This window comes from Camellia sinensis, chromosome 4, assembly GCF_055761805.1.
Source record: "Camellia sinensis isolate YWXY chromosome 4, ASM5576180v1, whole genome shotgun sequence".
Lineage (NCBI taxonomy): Eukaryota > Viridiplantae > Streptophyta > Magnoliopsida > Ericales > Theaceae > Camellia > Camellia sinensis.
In genome coordinates this window covers 152,511,757-152,532,046 of record NC_138964.1, presented here as the reverse complement: position 1 = coordinate 152,532,046, position 20,290 = coordinate 152,511,757, and the positions used below count along the sequence as shown (strand labels likewise).

Genomic DNA, 20,290 nt, shown 5'->3' with positions numbered 1-20,290 from the left:
TCCATTATAGTGTACTTTTTTTAATCTCTTTAAAACTAAAGATATTTGGACCAACAAGTATGGAGATTTATAATAATAGTTACTAATTTTATTCATAATTTTCATGATAAGTAATTTTTGTTATTGACATTTTTATTTACATATAATTTAAGAAAAAAAAAGAGAGAGTTTTACAACAATTCTATATACATTGAATTCAAATATAGAAAGTATCGTATGACAATTTTTTAAGATTTTTTTTGAAGCTGTGCCCCGGTTTACTTACTCAATATAAAGGATCGATCAATTTGTCAAGTAATATAGTTTTGAGAAGATTTTCATGATTTTTTTTTGTGAAATCTAACATTGTTGTAGAAAAATATTGACAATTGACAAAGGGATGTCCACAAGTTTTTGTCTGACATAGTGCTGTTTTGGGAAGTTTCGAAAAACACAGCGTTTTGATCTAAGGTCTGAAAACGCAAGTGGCCAAAAATACAACAAAATTAATTTGGGAAGCCATAAAAACCCAAGTGTGAAATTACAAATTGGGACTTATGACAAAAAAAATAAAAAAAGTAAATTTCTTATGTTGAGTAAGGGTATTTTGGTCATTTTAATTTGATTTGACACTATAAACAAATATTAAACCAAAAAGTCAAAAGTCAATTTTTTACCAACTTCCCAAATCACTTTCCAAAAAGTTAAAAAGCTTGGTAAAAAACGAAAAGTCAACTTTTTACTAACTTCCCAAAACACTCATTATTTTTTTTTATAAAAAAAGCAATGCAATAAAATCTCTTAAATTATATCACACTGCTATTTTAAAAAGATGGTTAAAAGTCATGTTCTAACTTTTAACTTATTTTGAATCACATTATTTTAAACATTTTTTTACATTTTTTTTTTCAAAAAAAAGTTAATTCACATCTAACTAAAAAGTCAAATTTTTTCAAATTATTTTATTTATTTTCAGTGATTTTTTTTTTAAAATTACATAAATTTTTTATTTATTTTCATGTAAACGAACAAAGTAATTTTTTTTAAAAAATTTCAAAAAAATAAAAGGGCAACTGTTTATTATTATTTTTGGATCTTTTTATTAGATTTTCCTTTCAATTTTTTTTCTCCATCCGTTCAATAAAATCCAATAAATAAATAAATATTTTGTAAAAAATCACTAAAAAAATTATTAAAAAATCTAATTCCAAGTAAAAAGAAAATCAAAGGGATTAGGCCATATTTATTGAATTATTTGTCTCTATTAACCCCTTTTCTCATCTCTCTCTCTCTCTCTCTCCAAACTCACACATTGAATTATTTGTCTCTATTAACCCCTTTTCTCATCTCTCTCTCCAAACTCACACAGAGCAGGGTACAAACCAAACCTCACCACTTCCCACCTGTGGTTAGGTGTGTATACATATAGAGAGATAGAAAACCAATATAGAGAGAGAAGATAGAGAGAGAAAGAGAGAGAGCGACACACACAGTCTCTCTCTGTATATATATACATACATATATATCGCCGCCGACCGATCGATCAATCGTCTCCGACACCATCTCCGGCGTCTCCGTTTCTCTCTCCTCCAGATTCAAACTCAACCCTCGCATTTTCTCTCTCTAGAATCGATTGGTCCCAAAGTAAGTCTCTTTGTACTCTCTCTCTCTATATATGCATGAAAATTGTATTGCTGTAGAATAATAGATGGGGCATAAGAAGCGAAACGTCGCTCCTTCTCGCTCCTCCAAAGCATCGGGTGCTCCTCCGCCGTCGCCGGTGGTTTCCAACGGCGGCGGCGGCGGTGGCTCAGTCTCCGATGGTGTTGTGAGTTCAGTCGAGACCGAGCAAAACAACACGAATTCGAATTCATCGATTGAGATACAACAACAACAACAACAGCAGCAGCAGCAGCAGAGTAAGATCGAAGCGTCTGTTGTTGAATCGGACGCTTCGCCTTACACTGGAGTCAAGCTCGAATGCGAGCGAGCTCTCACGGCACTCCGCCGAGGGAACCATACGAAAGCCCTAAGGCTTATGAAGGAGATGTGTCTTAAACATGAAAACTCGGCTCACGCGGCTTTGATTCACCGAGTTCAAGGGACTGTCTGTGTTAAGGTTGCTTCGATAATCGATGATCCCAATGCGAAACAGCGGCATTTGAAGAATGCAATTGAGTCTGCTAGGAAAGCTGCTGTGTCTTCCCCCAACTCTATTGAGTTTGCGCATTTTTACGCCAATTTGTTGTATGAAGCGGCCAATGATGGGAAGGAGTATGAAGAGGTGGTGCAGGAGTGCGAAAGGGCGTTGGCGATTGAGAATCCAGTTGATCCGGCGAAGGAAAGCTTGCAGGATGAGAGCCAGCAGAAGATTTTGACAGCTGATGCACGAATTGCTCATGTGCAGAATGAGCTTCGGTCGTTAATTCAAAAATCGAATATAGCTTCTATTTCAACTTGGATGAAGAATCTTGGAAATGGGGAAGAGAAATTTCGGTTAATTCCTATAAGGAGGGTTTCGGAGGACCCAATGGAGGTCAGGTTGGTGCAAGCAAGACGGCCAAATGAGATCAAGAAAGCAACTAAGACGCCGGAAGAAAGAAGGAAAGAGATTGAAGTTCGGGTGGCTGCTGCGAGGCTGTTGCAGCAGAAGTCAGAGGCAACCCAATCACAAAATGATGAAAATAAGGCTTTAGATTCATCATCCGGGTCTGGTCAGAAAGCGGCTGAGCGACGGAAGTCTGGAAATCTGAGGAAGAATGCATCATCTGCAGAGAGAAGGGACTGGGTCCGCTCATATTGGAATTCCATGAGTTTGGATATGAAGAAAGACTTGATCAGAATTAGGATTTCAGAACTTAAGGTCCATTTCAGTTCCTCAAAGGATAATTTGGCGAATGAAGTCCTATCCGAAGCTATATCCTTCACTGAAGGCAACAGAACATGGAAATTCTGGATGTGCTGCCGTTGCAGTGAGAAATTTGCCGACTCTGAATCTCACATGCAGCATGTTTTGCAAGAGCACATGGGGAATCTCTTACCCAAAATGCAGTCGATTTTGCCTCAAAATGTTGACAATGAATGGATTGAGATGCTTCTTAACTGTTCATGGAAACCATTAGATGTCAATGCTTCAATTAAAATGCTTGAAAACCAGTTGAAACCCCAAGCGCCTGAGCTTGGTGAATCATACCAAAGGAATTATGCAGAGGAGTGTAAGGACTGCCTGACTAACAATGATTGCTCCGAAGATGCATGGGACTTGTCCCCTCAAAGGGAGAAATTCGGGGATAGTTGTAATGGTGATATTGTGGATTGCAAAAGCTTTGACAAGGTTTCTGATATTAGGTGGAGAGAATGTGATGTGAGTCATGGTGGTAAGGCATATTTTCTTCCCGATAGCTGGCCATTGTCTGATGATTCTGAGCGTGCAAAGCTCCTTGAGAAAATCCATGCCACTTTCCAGGTGCTTATTAGGCATAAATACCTTGCTGCAAGTCATGTTCACAAGGTTATACAATATTCCATGGATGAGCTGCAGGGTATTGCTTCTGGTTCTCAGCTTCTCAACTATGGTGTTGAACAAACACCTATATGCATCTGCTTTTTGGGAGCTTCTGAGCTTAAGAAAGTCCTAAAATACTTGCAGGAGTTATCTCATTCTTGTGGCATAGGTAGATATTCTGAGAAAAGTAGTGCCATTGACGATTCCAACACTGGCACTCAAGGGGCTGAAATCATGGAGAAGATAGTCCTCACTGAAGATGCATCCTGTCTCCTTTTGGATGAGCATTTCTTGCCTTGCAATCTTACTTCCACCATCTGCCATGAAGTTGTTGCAGATGATGCAGCTGCACCAACTTCCACTAATGTTGGCTGTGAAAATTCAGTTATACTTGATGCCGATGCTTTGTTGTCCTGGATATTCACAGGTCCTACAGCTGGGGAACAATTGGCTTTGTGGACAAGGATAAGAGAAGAGAAATCACATCAAGGGATGGAAATTCTCCAAACGCTTGAGAAGGATTTTTACCATCTACAGAGCATGTATGAGAGAAAATGTGAGCACTTGAGCTATGAGGAAGCATTGCAGTCAGTGGAGGATCTCTGTCTCGAAGAAGGAAAGAAAAGGGAGCATGTCACAGAATTTGTTCGTCGAAGTTACGAGTCTGTCTTAAGAAAGCGGCGAGAAGAGCTTATTGAAAGTGACAATGACATTATGTTTATTAGCAACAGGTTTGAGTTGGATGCAATATCACATGTTCTGAAAGAAGCAGAAAGTCTGAATGCCAATCAGTTAGGATTTGAGGAAACTTATAGTGGTGTGACTAATCAACTATGTGACTTGGAATCTGGTGAAGATGATGATTGGAGAATGAAGGACTATCTGCATCAGGTGGACTCTTGCATAGAAGTCGCAATCCAGAGGCAGAAAGAACAGTTGGCCACAGAGGTTTGTTATGTTTAGTTCTAGATGTTCTTTTAATAACCCCCTCCACTCCTAAAAAAAAAAGAAAAAAAGAAAAGTAAAAAAAGAAGAGATCATGTGACACATTCTTGCTGCATTATCTCACTTGTTCAGTCATGCAGCTCAGCAAACTTGATGCGAAAATGATGCGGAATCTTACTGGGATGCAGCAGATGGAAGCTAAACTTGATCCAGTATCAGCTTTTGATTATCGGTCAATACTAGTACCTCTTGTGAAGTCTTTTATGCGGGTCTGTATCTTCCCTTTTTAAATGTTCCTGATAATTTCTAGATGCTTTATTTATTTTTTGGATAAAGACTTGTGGACTTGACTTTGTGATTTCTGGTGTGAATCTTTCCTTTCCAGGCACGATTAGAGGATCTGGCTGAAAAAGATGCCACTGAGAAGTCTGATGCTGCAAGAGAAGCATTTTTAGCAGAACTTGCACTCGACTCCAAAAAAGGCACTGGTGGGGGGAGTGATAATTCGAGAAATGTACAAGAGAAGATGAGGGATAAGAAAAAGAACAAGGAAAACAGAAAAACCAAGGATTTGAAGGTTAGAATTGTGTGGCCGGGCATTTTTCTTTCTTCTTCATTTTCCTTTTTGTTTTGTTTTGTTTTGTTTTGTTTTTTTTTATTTATATTTTTTTTATGTTGTTTTGTTTCTATGAATTGATAGTGTAAGCACAAAATGCAGGATCTAGGGCTAATAATTTCTTGCTTTTGCAGGCTACTGGTACTGATGAGCTTGTTCTTCACCATGAGACTACAGAACAGGGGTTCGCTTCTCTTACTACCTTAATGCACCTCACTTGCAATTTTCCAAGACATCTCTATTATGAATGTGGAAGTTGGCATAGTTTATTTTTTAATGTTTAACAAATGTCTGTCATGTTGCAGCTCCTTTCCACTTGCATCCGATGTAGACTATCCAGATTCTGAAATTGTTTTGTCTGTAAGTGGTGATGCCTTAAAACAGCAGGAAGAGGAGATTAGACGTAGGATTGAACTTGAAGCAGAGGAAAGAAAGCTTGAAGAAACTCTGGAGTATCAGAGACGAATTGAAGAGGAGGCTAAACAGAAGCACCTTGCTGAACAAAATAAGAAACCTACAACAACAATTCCAGACAAGCACAGCGATGATGATCAAGATAGGCACGCGCAATTGAAACATTGTAAGAAGGTGAGCATTCTTGTACTGAGGTTCTTTTCTTTAGTTGGAGTGGTTCAGAAGTTGGTTGTTCCTGTTCTCAAGTTATATTTCTATTGATTATTAGAATTTTGAATTAATTAACCTGATAAATGTCCTGAGAAAACTGTGTGGCTGCTGAATTTTTGGGTCATGATAATTCCATTTAGATATCGAGGGAAACTTACGTATTTGCAAATATCTAGGAACCTTTGACCCAGCAAAATGGATTCCCAAATGTTTTAGAAGGTGCTCTGGTGAATGCTGCTGATAGATCTGTGCAAAGGATTGGTAATACTCAGAGTCACCTTCATACATATGTTAAGCAAGGTTAGCAGTTATTTCACAAGCTCCCAGAGTTTGGTGGGGCAAACATAATTATTGCAAGATGTTGCCATCAATCATTTTCTTGTGCAGGCTTACCTAATGGAGGAATTTCGGAGGATGGTGCTTTGTCTTCTGATCGGCGGACAGGAAGGAAAGGTAGACGTCAGAGGAGTTCCTCTAAGTTGGTTGATGCAAAGTATCAAGCTGTATCATCTGAGAAGGAAAATATTGAAGCTGGACAAGTTAGAGTTAAGGATGGTCCGCATGGTGACAGCAGTAAGTTCTCAGATTTTTGCTATAAAATCATCTTGTTTTTTAACTGTAATTGTTCTTGATTTAGTATATGGCTGTCCAAAAGGGTGTAAGGGTGCACAAGAAAAAAGAAGAAAGAAAAGAATGCAAGGTTCCACTCCCAGAAAGTTTGTATTTAGTCTTGAAATCAGTAGGGATAAACAGCAAACCTTGATAGTTCCCGTCAGTTCTAAGTGCTTGGAATGTGAGGCAGAACATTATGTCAAAGTTGTTGCCTGTTGATATAAACCACATCTTATGAACATGATAAATGTACTCTGGAGAGTTTGATGATAACTCCACTTGTGTCTTGCTTAGAGTATTATCTTTTACACAGCCCTCCCAAGCTCAGAGAAAGGAGAAGGGTTGATATTGGTAAAGGGCAAATGTGGACGTATAATCATAGCTTATGTACATGAATTCTGATCTGTCCATGGTTTAATTTAGGACACAACTCTAGATGAGATGAATGAAATACGATTCATGTGTCCAACCATGCGGTTGGGTTAAGGACTTCTTGAATTTGAGTTGAGGCCTGTTAGATGATATTCTCTGTATGGTATAGTGCACTATTATGTGGACAGGTCTCACGGTATTTTAAATAGATGGAAAAGTTCATTTAGTTTGTATAACTTGCGGAGCTCAAAAAAACCAGTATCATCATGGTTTGATTTTAGTGAAATTTAGTAATTTTTGTATAGAAGAGATCATCATTAATATAATCAAATATCAATAGTCATTTAGCACTTTTAGACAATCAGAATATCACTACCGGTTTTACCTGTTGTGTTCTTATATATTTGAATGCACGTATTATCTTTCCATGCTTGGAGTCGATTGTCTATGTTTTAACATTTTTGTTTTGTTTTTAGTATGCATTTTTGCAATGTTCTACTTTGCATTAAAAGTTGTTATTTGGAAAGGGCTGCTTGATGATGTCATCTGTACCAGTTATCACTTACATTAGTTTTTTTCAGTTATTACTTAGATTAGTTTTTTCAAAAAAAAAAAAAAAAGGAAAGAAAAGATGTGTATATTGATCCTTTTTGTGGAGTAAGGAACTAATATGTCAAGGGTTACTTTGGTTAATTAGATAATCCTTGTGTGGGTGACAATGGAACAAAGACGTTAAGACAGTTACGAGCGGAGGAGGATGATGAAGAAAGGTTCCAAGCTGACATTAAAAAAGCTGTACGCCAAAGCCTTGGTAAATCTTCTGTTAGCTATTCCTGTATATGTCACTTTAGTGTAATATTTATGTCAAATATCTTTATATCTGCCATATGATCTCCAGCTGTTAGGTTGAGTGGTACTTTCTAGCACCTCCAGGGTTCAAGCCTCATTTGCGACTTGCATATTTTTTTCTTATTTGGAATATATATCTTCTGAAAGAATTCAATACAACTGAATTAATCATTTCAATTTGATGTTCTTTTGCTCTTTGTATTGCCATCTATCTATCTATATTTATTATAAAAAGTTTTTTTCTTCTCCCTGTTTTAAGAAACAATATAACACACTCTACAAGTAGAATTTTTTTTATCTATTTTTGGAACTATAATGCACTTTCCTTGTATAGGATGAGAAACACCATAAAATGCTTTATAAAGGATATACAATTCGGCTTCTGCCTTTTCTTCCGTGACTCTCAGCTAGCTTGGAAGAGCAAGAAAGAGACAGTGGTTGCTCGCTCTAGTGCATAAGCCGAGTACAAGGCTTGAGTTTTAAATGTCATAATATCTGCCTCTATAGATTTTTGAAATCATGTTTGAGCTTTGATCCTCAACTTTAGGTGATCGATGGTGTTACATGCACCAATTAATGTATACACTAGTGTACCAACTAGTTTTATGTCATTATTACCGACCCCACCTATTATACAAATTACAAATACCCAAAACTTTTAAAATTATGCCACATCATCTATTAGTATACTAGTTAGTACATTAATTGGTACATATAGCATTATTCTTAGGTGATGGATCCAGATATAGTGATATAATCTTCGTTTTAACCTATGGGGAAAGTGTTTCTTGATGCATATGCTGCGTAATTTGCAATTGGTGAAAGGTAGTTAGACACAAAAGTAGCTATTGGAAACAATTATACCATAACTTTGGAGCTTATGTTTGGGCATTCTTTGAAAGCAAGCACCATGTATTTGCATTGGATTGTGAAATAATATCTGTAGAGTCAATCCAGATAGGTGACATTTGTCGCACCAGATTTTTCTCACAAACAATTAAAAATGAAAATCAGTTTGCGATAACATTCTGTTTCGTTAAAATGATGAAAATGACGAGGATAGATTTATGATAATGTTTAATGGAATGCGTTGCATTTTCAAGAGGTTTCAGTAATTTCAAGTTTTTGGCCTTGTTCTAATGAAGTCTTAGTTCCTGCACTAATTTAATGAGTTCAAATCAATAAATGTTTAAGGAGCATCCGGGCAATGGGGAGGTTTCTTAGATGTTGTAATTACTGGTAGAACATTAATAAATGAAGAGTGATGAAAGATAAAAGCTAAAGGAATATGATGCTTGCATTTCTGTTGGTTTACTTAGCATACGACTTTCCAACATCTAGATTAAAAAATAAAGGAATCTTCCTAAAAGACCAAGACCAAAATCCAAAATGAAGCCATATAACAAATTGTCCTCCATACGCTCTATAGCTCAAATTTTTCCTCAAAAACTCATGCATTCCTTTCTAAGCCAAATAACCCAAGAAGTCATACACATTACATAGGGGTGCAACTTGGGCGGACCCAATCTAAGCAATATGAGTCCAACCTGCAAAATTTAGGGCTTGCGCAATAGAATTTCAAATTTGGTCAGGATTTGATCGAAAATTTGCCAACCCAAATTAAATTTGGACAGGGCTTGACAGGGGCTTTCACAACCTGAATTTTATTGCTAATACTTAAATGTATAAAAAGTATATATAATAGACATGAAAATACATATAAAATATTGATTATTTTCTCACTTTTCATGAAATAATTTTGTCACCCTCCGTCCCATATTGATAGTCCCTTTGAAAATTTGAAACTTTTTAAGGAGACATAATCATTATATTTTGAATTCAAATTTTAAAGGGTTAATTCCAAAAATGCCCTTCTATTCTCATTTTTAAATATTTTTATAATTACTTTACAAGGGGTAATTTTGGAAACATCTAAATTTAAAACTTTGGCTTTTCAAAGTGGACATTCATTTTGGGACAACAAAAATTGAAATAATGGACCAAAAAAATGGGATGGAGGGAGTAATGTTTTTAAATTCGGATGGTTAAGCGACTTGGAAAAGGAACTGGGTCACGAGTTATATTATTATTTTTTATTTATCAAAAAAAAAAATGAAATATTTAAATTTCTTTTTATATATAAATAATATATATAAGTATTAATTTTTTTAAAATATTATATTTCTTCTTTACTTTCTAAAGTAAAAAAGCATCATAAATACACAAAATCACAATTTAACTTGGAATATAGAGTTAATAGAATGACATACACGTTGTGTCTAGGAATTATTTCTATTCCATTCCGTGAAGGCATTATCGTAAACTTGTTGCACAATCCTTTTAAGGGGCTCATGGTTAGTTAATTCCACTTCAAAGTGCTCAGTTTTTAACATAATGTTGTCGCATCATATGGCCATCCAAGCACGGTCTATATGGCATAATCCATGAAAGTGCACTTTTTATCTTTTCATCTTTTTTGGGTCACATTACGTCTCTCATTTTTTGCACATCTTTTCGTAAAAAATCAAAAAGTATATTCATTTAGATCATCCCAAACACCCTGTACTTTTTATGGACGGTACTTGGAGTTTCTAAATTTGTCACAGGTAATCCTTTTTTGGCCCACTTTCTGCTATCTGCTTTCATAAATGTGAATTTCTATTGAATGATAAGGGATCTCTGACGTGTGTGTTTGTTTTGTGTGGTGGTAATGGCACATAGCAATTTCTTGTACTGATTTTGATGATTGTTATACTTCAATAAAAGTTCTGTTAGTACCCATACCTCCGGCATGTATGGGGAAAAGAATGAGATGGAGAAAACATTGTCTGCTATCACTTTGTTTTTGGCCCATTATTCTGCAGGTTTCTGTTAGTTTATATAATTTTTGACAAATTGTTGAATATCCACCCTCTTTTCCCTCTCTGAGAGGTTCTCTCTGTGGAGAGAAGCTTTGTATACAATTTGCTAAATGGAATTTTAATTAAGGAGGTTTTTTAAAAATTAAGAACCATTATTTAGTTTAGCAATCGTGTTGGATACTCGCTCCATCCCAAAATATTGGTCCCTTTTGGGGAATTTAACTTTTTTTTGGTAGTAAAATTATTACATTTCAAAAATATTAAATTTTCAAAACTACCCTTTGACTTAAAATTAAAGTAGTACATTTTTTTGGGAACATCAATTGTCATGAATTTAAAAGAAGGGCAAAATAGGAGATTCATATTATTTTAGTTTATGATTTTTGAAAAGGGACTAATATTTTGGGACAATGAAAAGTGGAATAAGGGACTAATATTTTGAGACGGAAGGAGTAACTAATTTTCTTAATCATATTTGATTTATTTTTCTTGCTTAGCAATCATTAATTTCTCTGTGTTTGTCTGAACATATTAATCAACTCAACCATGTTGTTGGTAGTATTAATCCATGCGTGTGTGCATTCATGTTGGTAGTCTACCTTCAAGAGTCCGCATTGGCCGGTTAAACAGTGTGATGGGTCTGCTGGCTTTTATATATGCAAGCATGTAGATATGCTTTTATCCTTGCCATTTGATTAAAAAAATTGTCTTAAATAACTATAATATTGTTACATCTTTGTATGTCATTGGTCAGGTTCAGATATCCATGAGCTTGTGTTGATGGAACTGAATTCTTTAGAAATCTTGTCTGGTTAAGCTATCAATGTAATTGGTTTAACTGAGCACGTCTATTAATATACAAATAGGTGTGCATGGTGATTTGGTTTGGGTAGGTTTGTCTTAAACTGGGTGGTTGGAAGGAAATGTTAGCATATTGTTTTATTCATTATGCCATGTTATATACACCCGTGTGTTCACTCATGTCTAAATGGATTACTGCACTTGTGTATGTCTATGGTAGACAAGCTTAATGAATAATGTGAAAATTCATGTAGTTTTGTGCTCTGATCTCTAATGCTCCCTTTATGTATTACGTCACTATAACTTCACTTTTAGACATATATCTGTACATATTTATTGTCAAGTGCCTTATGCCTCAACTGCCATTGATCTTACTGATTTAGAGTCCAATCATATCTGAGAGACAGTTGAAGTCAACTAGTGTATGTTGATTTAATTCTGCTAGCTGCCCTTGTGTCAGTGCATTTTCCAGCAGTGTTAGCACAGCTTTTTTTTGGGTGAATTAATGTTAGCACAGAGTTACTTCCCTTGTTCCTTCAAGTTGCTAAAGCATACTCTCCCTTGTATTTGTCTTGTTCCCCAGACGCATTTCAGGCACATAAAAAAGTGCCCTTGATCTCAAGTTCAAGGATGTCACAAAAGATATCTTCTGACATGGATAACTTGGATGTTGCACTTAATGAAGTCACACTTGAAAATGTGAATGGAGCAGATGTATATGGCACTGGCCTGAAGAATGAAGTTGGTGAATACAACTGTTTTCTAAATGTTATCATACAGGTTGGTTTTAGAGAATTTGTATAATTTTTTGTTTGGATCTCTTTCTTTGGCCTGAGATTTTTGTTTCTCATTGTGAAATTTCAGTCCTTATGGCACTTGAGACGGTTTCGAGATGAATTCATGGGGAGATCAACATCAGAGCATCATCATGTTGGAGATCCTTGTGTTACCTGTGCTCTGTATGATATTTTTACTGCCCTAAGTGTGGCATCTACAGACATGCGAAGAGAGGCTGTGGCCCCTACCTCTCTGAGGATTGCTCTAAGCAACATGTATCCAGATGATAATTTCTTCCAGGAGGTCACATAACTGTGTTCCTTATCCCCTGTTGTTTTTGTAACATAATAGTTCAATTTATATTCTCATCTTATGCTCTAAAACCACACATTTAGATGGATGTTTTTTACTAAAAAAAAGGTCTGACTAATATGGCTTCGATTGACAGGCTCAGATGAATGATGCTTCTGAGGTGTTGGGAGTAATATTTGACTGCCTTCATAGTTCATTTACATCTGGTTTGGGTGTTTCTGATACTGAATCAGTCGAAAGCAATTACAAAGGCTCCTGGGATTGTACAAACACTGCTTGTGTTGCACATTCTCTTTTTGGGATGGACATTTTTGAAAGGATGAATTGCTACAATTGTGGTTTGGAGTCTAGACACATGAAGTACACTTCTTTCTTTCATAATATTAATGCCAGTGCCCTCCGAACAATGAAGGCATGTCTCATTGGAAGAAGATTTTATATAATTACTTATTTGCTGATTTTGCTAGTTAATTCAGCAATATTTATTGATAGAGTTCTTCCTTTAATTTTCAGGTAATGTGTGCAGAGAACTCCTTTGATGAGCTTTTACACCTTGTAGAGATGAATCACCAGCTTGCTTGTGACACTGAGGCTGGTGGTTGTGGGAAGCATAACCATATCCATCATATTCTTTCAACTTCACCGCATGTTTTCACAACAGGTGACTGCAAAGTTGTTGAGAGAATTGTCACTCTGTTACTTAAAAAAAAGTTTAGTGTATTTTGTAAGCAATTTAAAATTATACGTGATTTGTATTGTGCAGTTATGGGTTGGCAGAATACTTGTGAGAGTGCCGAGGACATAGCATCAACATTGGCTGCTCTAGATACTGAAATAGATATTGGTGTTCTTTATCGTGGGCTTGATCCAAAGAACAAACACTCCTTGGTTTCAGTGGTATGTATTTAATTATGAAAAAAGCATGAGGTTTCAATATTTATTTGATATTCAAGAACTTTTCCACTACAGTAGTTTAAAGAGAGAAATTTGATTATATTATTCTATTGTTAAAATGGTGAGCTTTTCTCTTTTAAGGGAACTGAACAAGTATAGGTTCAAATAATGTGAATATCAGAGTATGCTAAAAGAGTTTTCAATTGAAACTGATAACGTGAAAACGTGAAGGACTTTTGGCGATAGATAAGTTATTTCATAGAGGAGAGGTGCTTTTGAACTGGTGTTGCATATGTGAAAAGCGGTGGAAGTGTCATCCACCATCTTATGTTGGTTAATTGGTAGAGGCTTGAGCACTATGGGCTGTTATGTTGATGCTTTTTGAAGTGAATTGGGTTTTCTCAAGTTCAGTGGTGAAAACACTTGGAGAGGGGGATGGTGGTATGGTGGTAGGGGTACAACTTGGGCGAGCTCAACCCGAACAACTTGCTCCAAGCCCGAGTTTTTTAGGGCTTCAGCAATATATTTTTGAATTTAGTGTGGGCTTTGGTAGAAATTCAAAAGTCCAAATTAAATTAGGCTAGCCTTGGGCAAAGACACTGGGCAACTTGAAACCCGAATTATATATATAAATATATAAAAATATTAAATATACATAAAAAGTATTAGCCATTAGATACTAAAATAATGGGGGTGTTTGGGAAGTAGCATTTTTGGCTTTTTTGGTTAAAATAGCACTAAAAGACAAAATATGTTAAAATAGCCAATAAGACAAAATATCACATCAAACCCATAATCATTTCACTTTTTCTCTCACAACATGACATCCAATTACAAAAAAAATAGAACTATCTTCCTAAACACAAAAATTTTAGCCTCCTAAAATAACCAAAAACTAAAATAGCCTACTAACATAGTAACTTCCCTAACACCCACAATCTAAACCATTATATTATATTCACTATATATCACATATGCGCTAGTATTACTACATAAAACCTAACATTTTCTTTTATCACTCGGAAATGAAAAAAGACCGTTGCAACGGCTCAACAGTGCCTCAATTCGCATCTCTCTTTCTCATCATATAAATGATTTATTTTGATGTTATTAATTATTTTGTAAAAAAAATTTAGTAGTGTCTATTTTTAACACATTAATTAGTCTAGTTGGAAAAAACCTCAAATTTGTGAGCAAGTCGGGCCAAGTCCAAGTTTAATGTATTATGTTTGGGTCAGGCTTGGGTAGACATTTTCGGGTTGAAAGTCGGGCTTGGGCAACTCTAAGCGGAAGTTGGGTTGGGCTTGGGCAACCCGATAGGACTTGATTGAGTTGCACCCCTAGATGGTGGGGTAGGTGCATGTGTTGGAGAGCAACTCTGCTTAGTGTCATGAGGTGCATTTGGGAGGAAAGGATTGGTACTCCTTTGAGGTGTTTGTTTGGAAGGATTGGAAGGGGGGATTGGACTCCATGTTCATTCTATGGAGGAGTTTGTTGTTTGGTTGGAAATTTGTTGGTTGGATTAGAAGTCCAACCAGACTCCATGTTCTTCATATATGCGATTGTTGTGTTCCAAGGAGGAGGTGGGATACAAATGGCAGGATAACAATCCCATGGGATTAACTTATAAAAAGACACTTTTATCCCCCAAATACATATATCTTTATTTTATTTTTTTTAAAATTTTTTTGGAATAAAAATTTAATTTAATTTTTTTCGAATGGTGGGATAAAGATTCAAATTTTTGTTTTCACTATCACATAGACAAATGTTTAATTTCATTATGTAATGTACTTAGTAAAATAAAATAAAGTTTAAAAGTCTCAATTAAAAAATAAAATAAAATAATTTAATTTTTATTGATTTTTATTTACTTATTTTTTTAGAAGTTCTAGCAAAAAAATAACATAAAATATTAAAAATAGATTTATTATTGCTATTACTTAGTAAACAATTGAAAAAGGTAAAATAGTCTTTTGATCTTTTGAGCATTTATTATTCTTTATAATATTCTAACCAAACATTTGATTCACTAGGATAGTCCTTTTTAGATATCTAATTCCATGAGAAGACAAACATGTGATGCACATCATTTCTAACCGAATAGTCGAGGGACCATCCAAACAAACATGCGAGAGGATGCGGGGATGCGATTCCAGAAGTTGATGAATTTTATTTGTAGTTTACATATATAGTTGGGACAATGTGATGTGTGCGCAGGAAATCCTACTGATGCATCACGCGTAATGTGGGGAAAGAGAGTCTGTAGGGGAGAAAGGTTGGTTTAAAGGTTATATTATTAGTCCTTTAGTCGTCTTCCTCATGATCAAAGCCTCAAGGGTCACCGAGTTCCGGTGAAGGTTTCAGCCAATGGTTGGTGAGAACTCTGATGACGCAGAGCATATCAAAGTAGGTATGGTGGCTGATTGTCATTGTGAAAGCAGAGATGGGATTCCTTGGAGAAAGATCATAGTTGGGATCAATGTTTTAATAACTGGATCGGACAGGCCGGTTCAACCGGTTAAATCATTGACCGGTTTAGGTTGCTGTCCAAATGAACTTCTAAACTTGTTTTCAACAGAAAACCAGCTTATTTTTGCTAAATCGGTGAAAAAACTTGTTTTCAACAGAAAACTGGCTTATTTTCGCTAAACCGGTGAAAATCAAGGTCGAACCTGCCAACTGTTGAAACCGGTAGCCGGTTCACGAATCCAACTGCATGTTGCTTTTAAAGCAAATATTGAATGTAGTAGGGCTCGAACTCGCAATCTCGTGAGAATCAAACCAAACGCCAACCACTATGATAGGCAACCAACTTGTTAAATCTTCTGAATGTTATATTTATTATATTTCTTCCAAAACATAGTATAATTATTATTTGCTTTAAACAATCTATATGAACATATATATTTGGTAAATTATATTTATGTAAATACAAATGTATCTTAAAATGCAAAATAATTTAAATGAATGTATTTGAATATTTATGATTATTATTTTTGTATAATTTTTAAGATATTTATGAGTTAATTATAGCATTATGGATCGATTTCGGTTGATTTGACAGTTGAACCAGTGACCATTGACCTGATCCTGTTTTTGGTTTGATCAACAGTCCGGGTTTTAGAACATTGGTTGTGATTTCATACAAATATTGAAGCAGGATAACGAGGGGAAAGATGAAGCAGGTGGGGAGAAGGGTCAGTTAAGTATTATACTAATCCTTCTCCTTGTTCCTATTCTCTGTTCTTTCCTGCCTGGTTCTACACCACCTTCGTTGCACACTTCACTGTTGGTATGCCGTGTGACATTTTTTCTTTTTTGGGTTGCTCTTTTGTCAAGAGGTTTAGGGGATGACTTAAAGGAAAGAGCTATAGCGCACAGGGAAGAGTTGAAAATTAATTGAATGCTTTGATAAAAATATTTTAGATGATAGTTGAATATATCGAATTGCTTATGTTAGAGGATGTTTGGAATGATCTAAATAAGTGTACTTTTTTGACTTTTTATGAAAAGATGTGCCAAAAAGTAGAGAGGTGATGTGGCCTAAAAAAGATTAAAAAGTACACTTTTGTAAGAGATGCCAAATAGTGGGTCCAATATATTAAATATTGAGTCTCTCCATATTGGTTTATTTTGCATATGGCTAGATGGTCTAAATGACTCCCTAGTCTTACTTTAGTTGGTGCTGCTGCAGTGGTCAAGTCGGGTTATGAATTGCATATCATTTTTTTTAATTTTTTGAATCACATCATATTGTATCATGTATCGATATATTAAATATTGAGTCTCTCCATATTGGTTTATTTTGCATATGGCTTTCCCTCCTCTTACTTTAGTTGGTGCTGCTGCAGTTGTCAAGTCGGGTTACGAATTGCATATCATTTTTTTAATTTTTTGAATCACATCATATTGTATCATGTATCGTAAGATATTTTAACACCCCTAAAAATAGGTAGGAAAATAAATGTAGTTATAGAAAAAACAAATATAAACAATGTATAATTCTTGAAATTGCGTAAGGGTCTTTAAATTAAAGATATGTACACATCAATACTTAATGCATATAAATGCAAAGCGGAGTTAAAATTTGTATTAATAAAAATATTGCATTTCGGTACATTATTAAATTCTCGAATCAAACCTCTAATATCATTCTCAGTAATTCTGTAGTAGGTTTATATTGTCTTCACTCACAATTTAAGTTTTAATATTTTATCTACAGCTCTCAAGTTCTCAAATTGTCCATAGTAGAAAACTTTAAACTTTAACCATGTAAGTGCATGGATCGATAATACAATACACTTGGTACGATACAAGTATATACTTGTCCAAAGGTAGGCAAAAATAGAGTAGAAAGTACCCATCTGATCTGAAAACTACTCTTTTCTAATATGCTAATGAAATCTTTTGACAATATTAATTTACATAAAATAAGTTCAATTATTATTATTTTTTAGTTGCTAAAGAAACTTAACTATTTGTGTAATATATGTTATCATGGATCATATATCATATCATATTCATGTATCATATATGTACGTAAATATTGATGATAGAATTGATTTACCTCTAAAAAGTTTTGAATCGTCAGATATGTATGCTGGATCGTTGGATATTGCAACAACAAATACTGCCAATTTTCATTTTGTCTATTGTTGTATTGCCTTGAGAAGGGCAATAAAGAGCTGAGCTGGTGTGATCAACACAAAATGAACTTTCCACCATCTATAAGTTAGGATATGTATGTTTTCTGGTTTTTGAACATCGTTAGAGTGCTTAATAAATGCAAATGGATTGAATGACTATGTCCTTTGTTTTCTCTACATATATTGTGATCTTTAAATAAATTATTAATTAGTTTATGATATTGAATACACCTCGGTCTCATTACTCTCCACTTTTTCTCATCACCTAGGTTTGCTATTACGGGCAACATTATTATTGTTTCGCCTACAGTCATGATCATGAACGCTGGGTAATGTACGACGACAAAACTGTCAAGGTAAAAATTCAATTCATATACTAGTTTATTTGGTTATACATCCCGTTTATTTTGGTTTTCACTTTTTATATTCAATGTCTAGGTAATCGGCGGCTGGGACAATGTTCTCACCAAGTGTGAGAAGGGAAAGTTGCAACCTCAGGTTCTTTTCTTCGAAGCTGTAAACTAGTTTTTAAGTGGAATTCATCACATTGTTTGGTGCTCTTGGAGCTTCGGCTTTAACCTTGGCATTCATTTGCTGCACCCGATGTTGATTGAGAAGTCATAAAATTTTGGTATGAAATCAGAACAGTGATATATAAATCAGTTCTTTTAGAGGTTTTGTAGGAACAACTGGTTTTTTCACAGAGAGAGATGGAAAAAGTTTTGGTTTAGAATGAAGAAATTTTATGAGCTGATTGAAGATCCTAAGTGTAGGTTTTTGGTACTGTTGATGATTTCCAAATACTACCCGTATCAGCAGATATGAGACTCTTGTCAAATGGAATTATCTCGTATTTTCTTGTGTCTTTACAATAAATGGTGGTTTGGTTGGAGAAGAGCGGTGACCACTGGATTCATCATTTGAGCATGCGATGCTGAATTCTCAATGGCAATGATTTCCAGTCGCTATCGGAAGCATACAATAGTTGTACACAGGGAATACTAGTCATTTAGTATCACCAAGTCTGATAGATTGCTTTTTTTTATTTTATTTTCCTGGGTTCTTCTATATAATGAGGTTTTGTATAGATAACATCACCTTACTGTATTTTTCCTTTATTATTATTATTTTTTTATATTTTATTTTCATCTCTCTTTTGGGTAGGTTAAGTGTTTTGAGAACTAGCATACCATGATGATGCTAATTGGAGAAATGAGATTTTTTTTTTTTTCTTGCTTTTTATGCCTGTAGAATATTTTTTTTCAGCATTTCCTTCTTGTTTTGGGCATGTATAGAAAATCTTTGTATTAATGTTCAACAATTATTGGGAAATCAGAAAGGCAACAATTATCCTGCGTGAGCTTTAACAATATTTGTAGTTAGTAGGTGAATACAAGTATTTAGGATTTACTTTGCAAGGACAGCCCGTCAAGCTACTTGAAGAGGGTGTAGTGTTCTCATCTATAAACCGTGTTGGACCGTTGGACCTGGATGAAGGAGACTTGACAAGCTTTGGCTGGCTTGTTATTGGAACAAATTATTGGAAAGTCATCGGAATAAGCTAGGTTTGTATTTAATTTTTTTTTTTTTTTGGATTAATTATTGTCCACTTTTAAAGTTAGGTATGATTTTGCTTAAACTTTTTTTAGATCTGTCTAAGATGATTTTATAAAGTTTAAATACTTTGAAAAAGTACACAAAAATATGTTGTTTTTTTAAAAGCCTTTTTGTGTGAGACAAAAAATGGCTCATGTTTTTTTGCTTAAACAGTCTTTCGTGGAAGACTTTGTAATATGCGATATGTTGGTAAACTACTAAGTCTTAATAGTTGAATTTAATTCTCATCAAGTCTTATTAAAAATAAGCATACTTAAAATTATTGTTAAAAATAATTTTTTTGTGATAATTTTTTATATGTTGTTAAAAATTAACAATTAATGATTTTTTTGTTATGATTTGTATAAATTGTTGTTAAAATTTATAATTAATAACTTTTTTTTTTTGATAAATTTTTTTTCATAAGACCTATCAGATAATAAATTTACTTATTAGGACATGCATGTAAGTGTCTCATATATATATATATATATATATATATATGAATGTGTGTGTGAGGGAAAGAAGGGGAGTGTTTGGGTGCCACCACCCCTCCCCCTTCCGGCCAATGCCGTTCCTCTCCTCTGCTACGCCCTCCTGCCTACTTGTGTTACTTCCTAGGCCTTTCTCCATCGACCCTTACATTCTCTCTCTCTCTCTTTTTTTTTTTTTTTTTTTTTTTACCACTCGATGTTGCTTCTCTTTTTGGCTGCCACCTCCTTCGACAAGACTGCAGATCTGCAAACCGTTGCGACCCCCACCTTCTTCCCTTCCTCATATGCGACTCTCTCTCTCTCCCAACCCCAGGGTGTCGATAAGGGGGTGGCAGAGGTGACACTGACGGGCTTGTTGGTGGGAGTAAGAAAAAAGAAAATCAACAAAGTAAGAAGTAGAAAAT

General features: G+C 35.0%; 1 protein-coding gene across 5 annotated transcripts; it reads left to right on the top strand.

The window, feature by feature from the left end:
• The first annotated feature begins 1,255 nt into the window (after positions 1-1,255).
• LOC114267667 (uncharacterized) lies at positions 1,256-19,166 on the top strand. 5 transcript variants are annotated; one of them, XR_014327686.1, is made up of 16 exons: positions 1,256-4,432; positions 4,570-4,698; positions 4,815-5,006; positions 5,180-5,229; positions 5,351-5,633; positions 5,846-5,969; positions 6,057-6,242; positions 7,351-7,464; positions 11,748-11,944; positions 12,029-12,244; positions 12,390-12,665; positions 12,767-12,914; positions 13,017-13,150; positions 17,742-17,891; positions 18,066-18,152; positions 18,235-19,038. XR_014327686.1 is itself a non-coding variant. In XM_028208715.2 (15 exons), exons 1-15 carry the CDS (start codon positions 1,688-1,690, stop codon positions 18,319-18,321), a joined length of 4,929 nt encoding a protein of 1,642 aa, XP_028064516.2. In that variant the 5' UTR covers positions 1,256-1,687; the 3' UTR covers positions 18,322-19,166. The 5 variants fall into 5 exon arrangements, 2 of the variants coding, with proteins under 2 accessions (XP_028064516.2, XP_028064515.2); XR_014327687.1 differs by lacking the exon at positions 17,742-17,891 and adding an exon at positions 16,263-16,442; XR_014327688.1 differs by lacking the exon at positions 17,742-17,891 and adding an exon at positions 16,215-16,442 and having other exon boundaries at positions 18,235-18,944.
• The last annotated feature ends 1,124 nt before the right edge of the window (positions 19,167-20,290 follow it).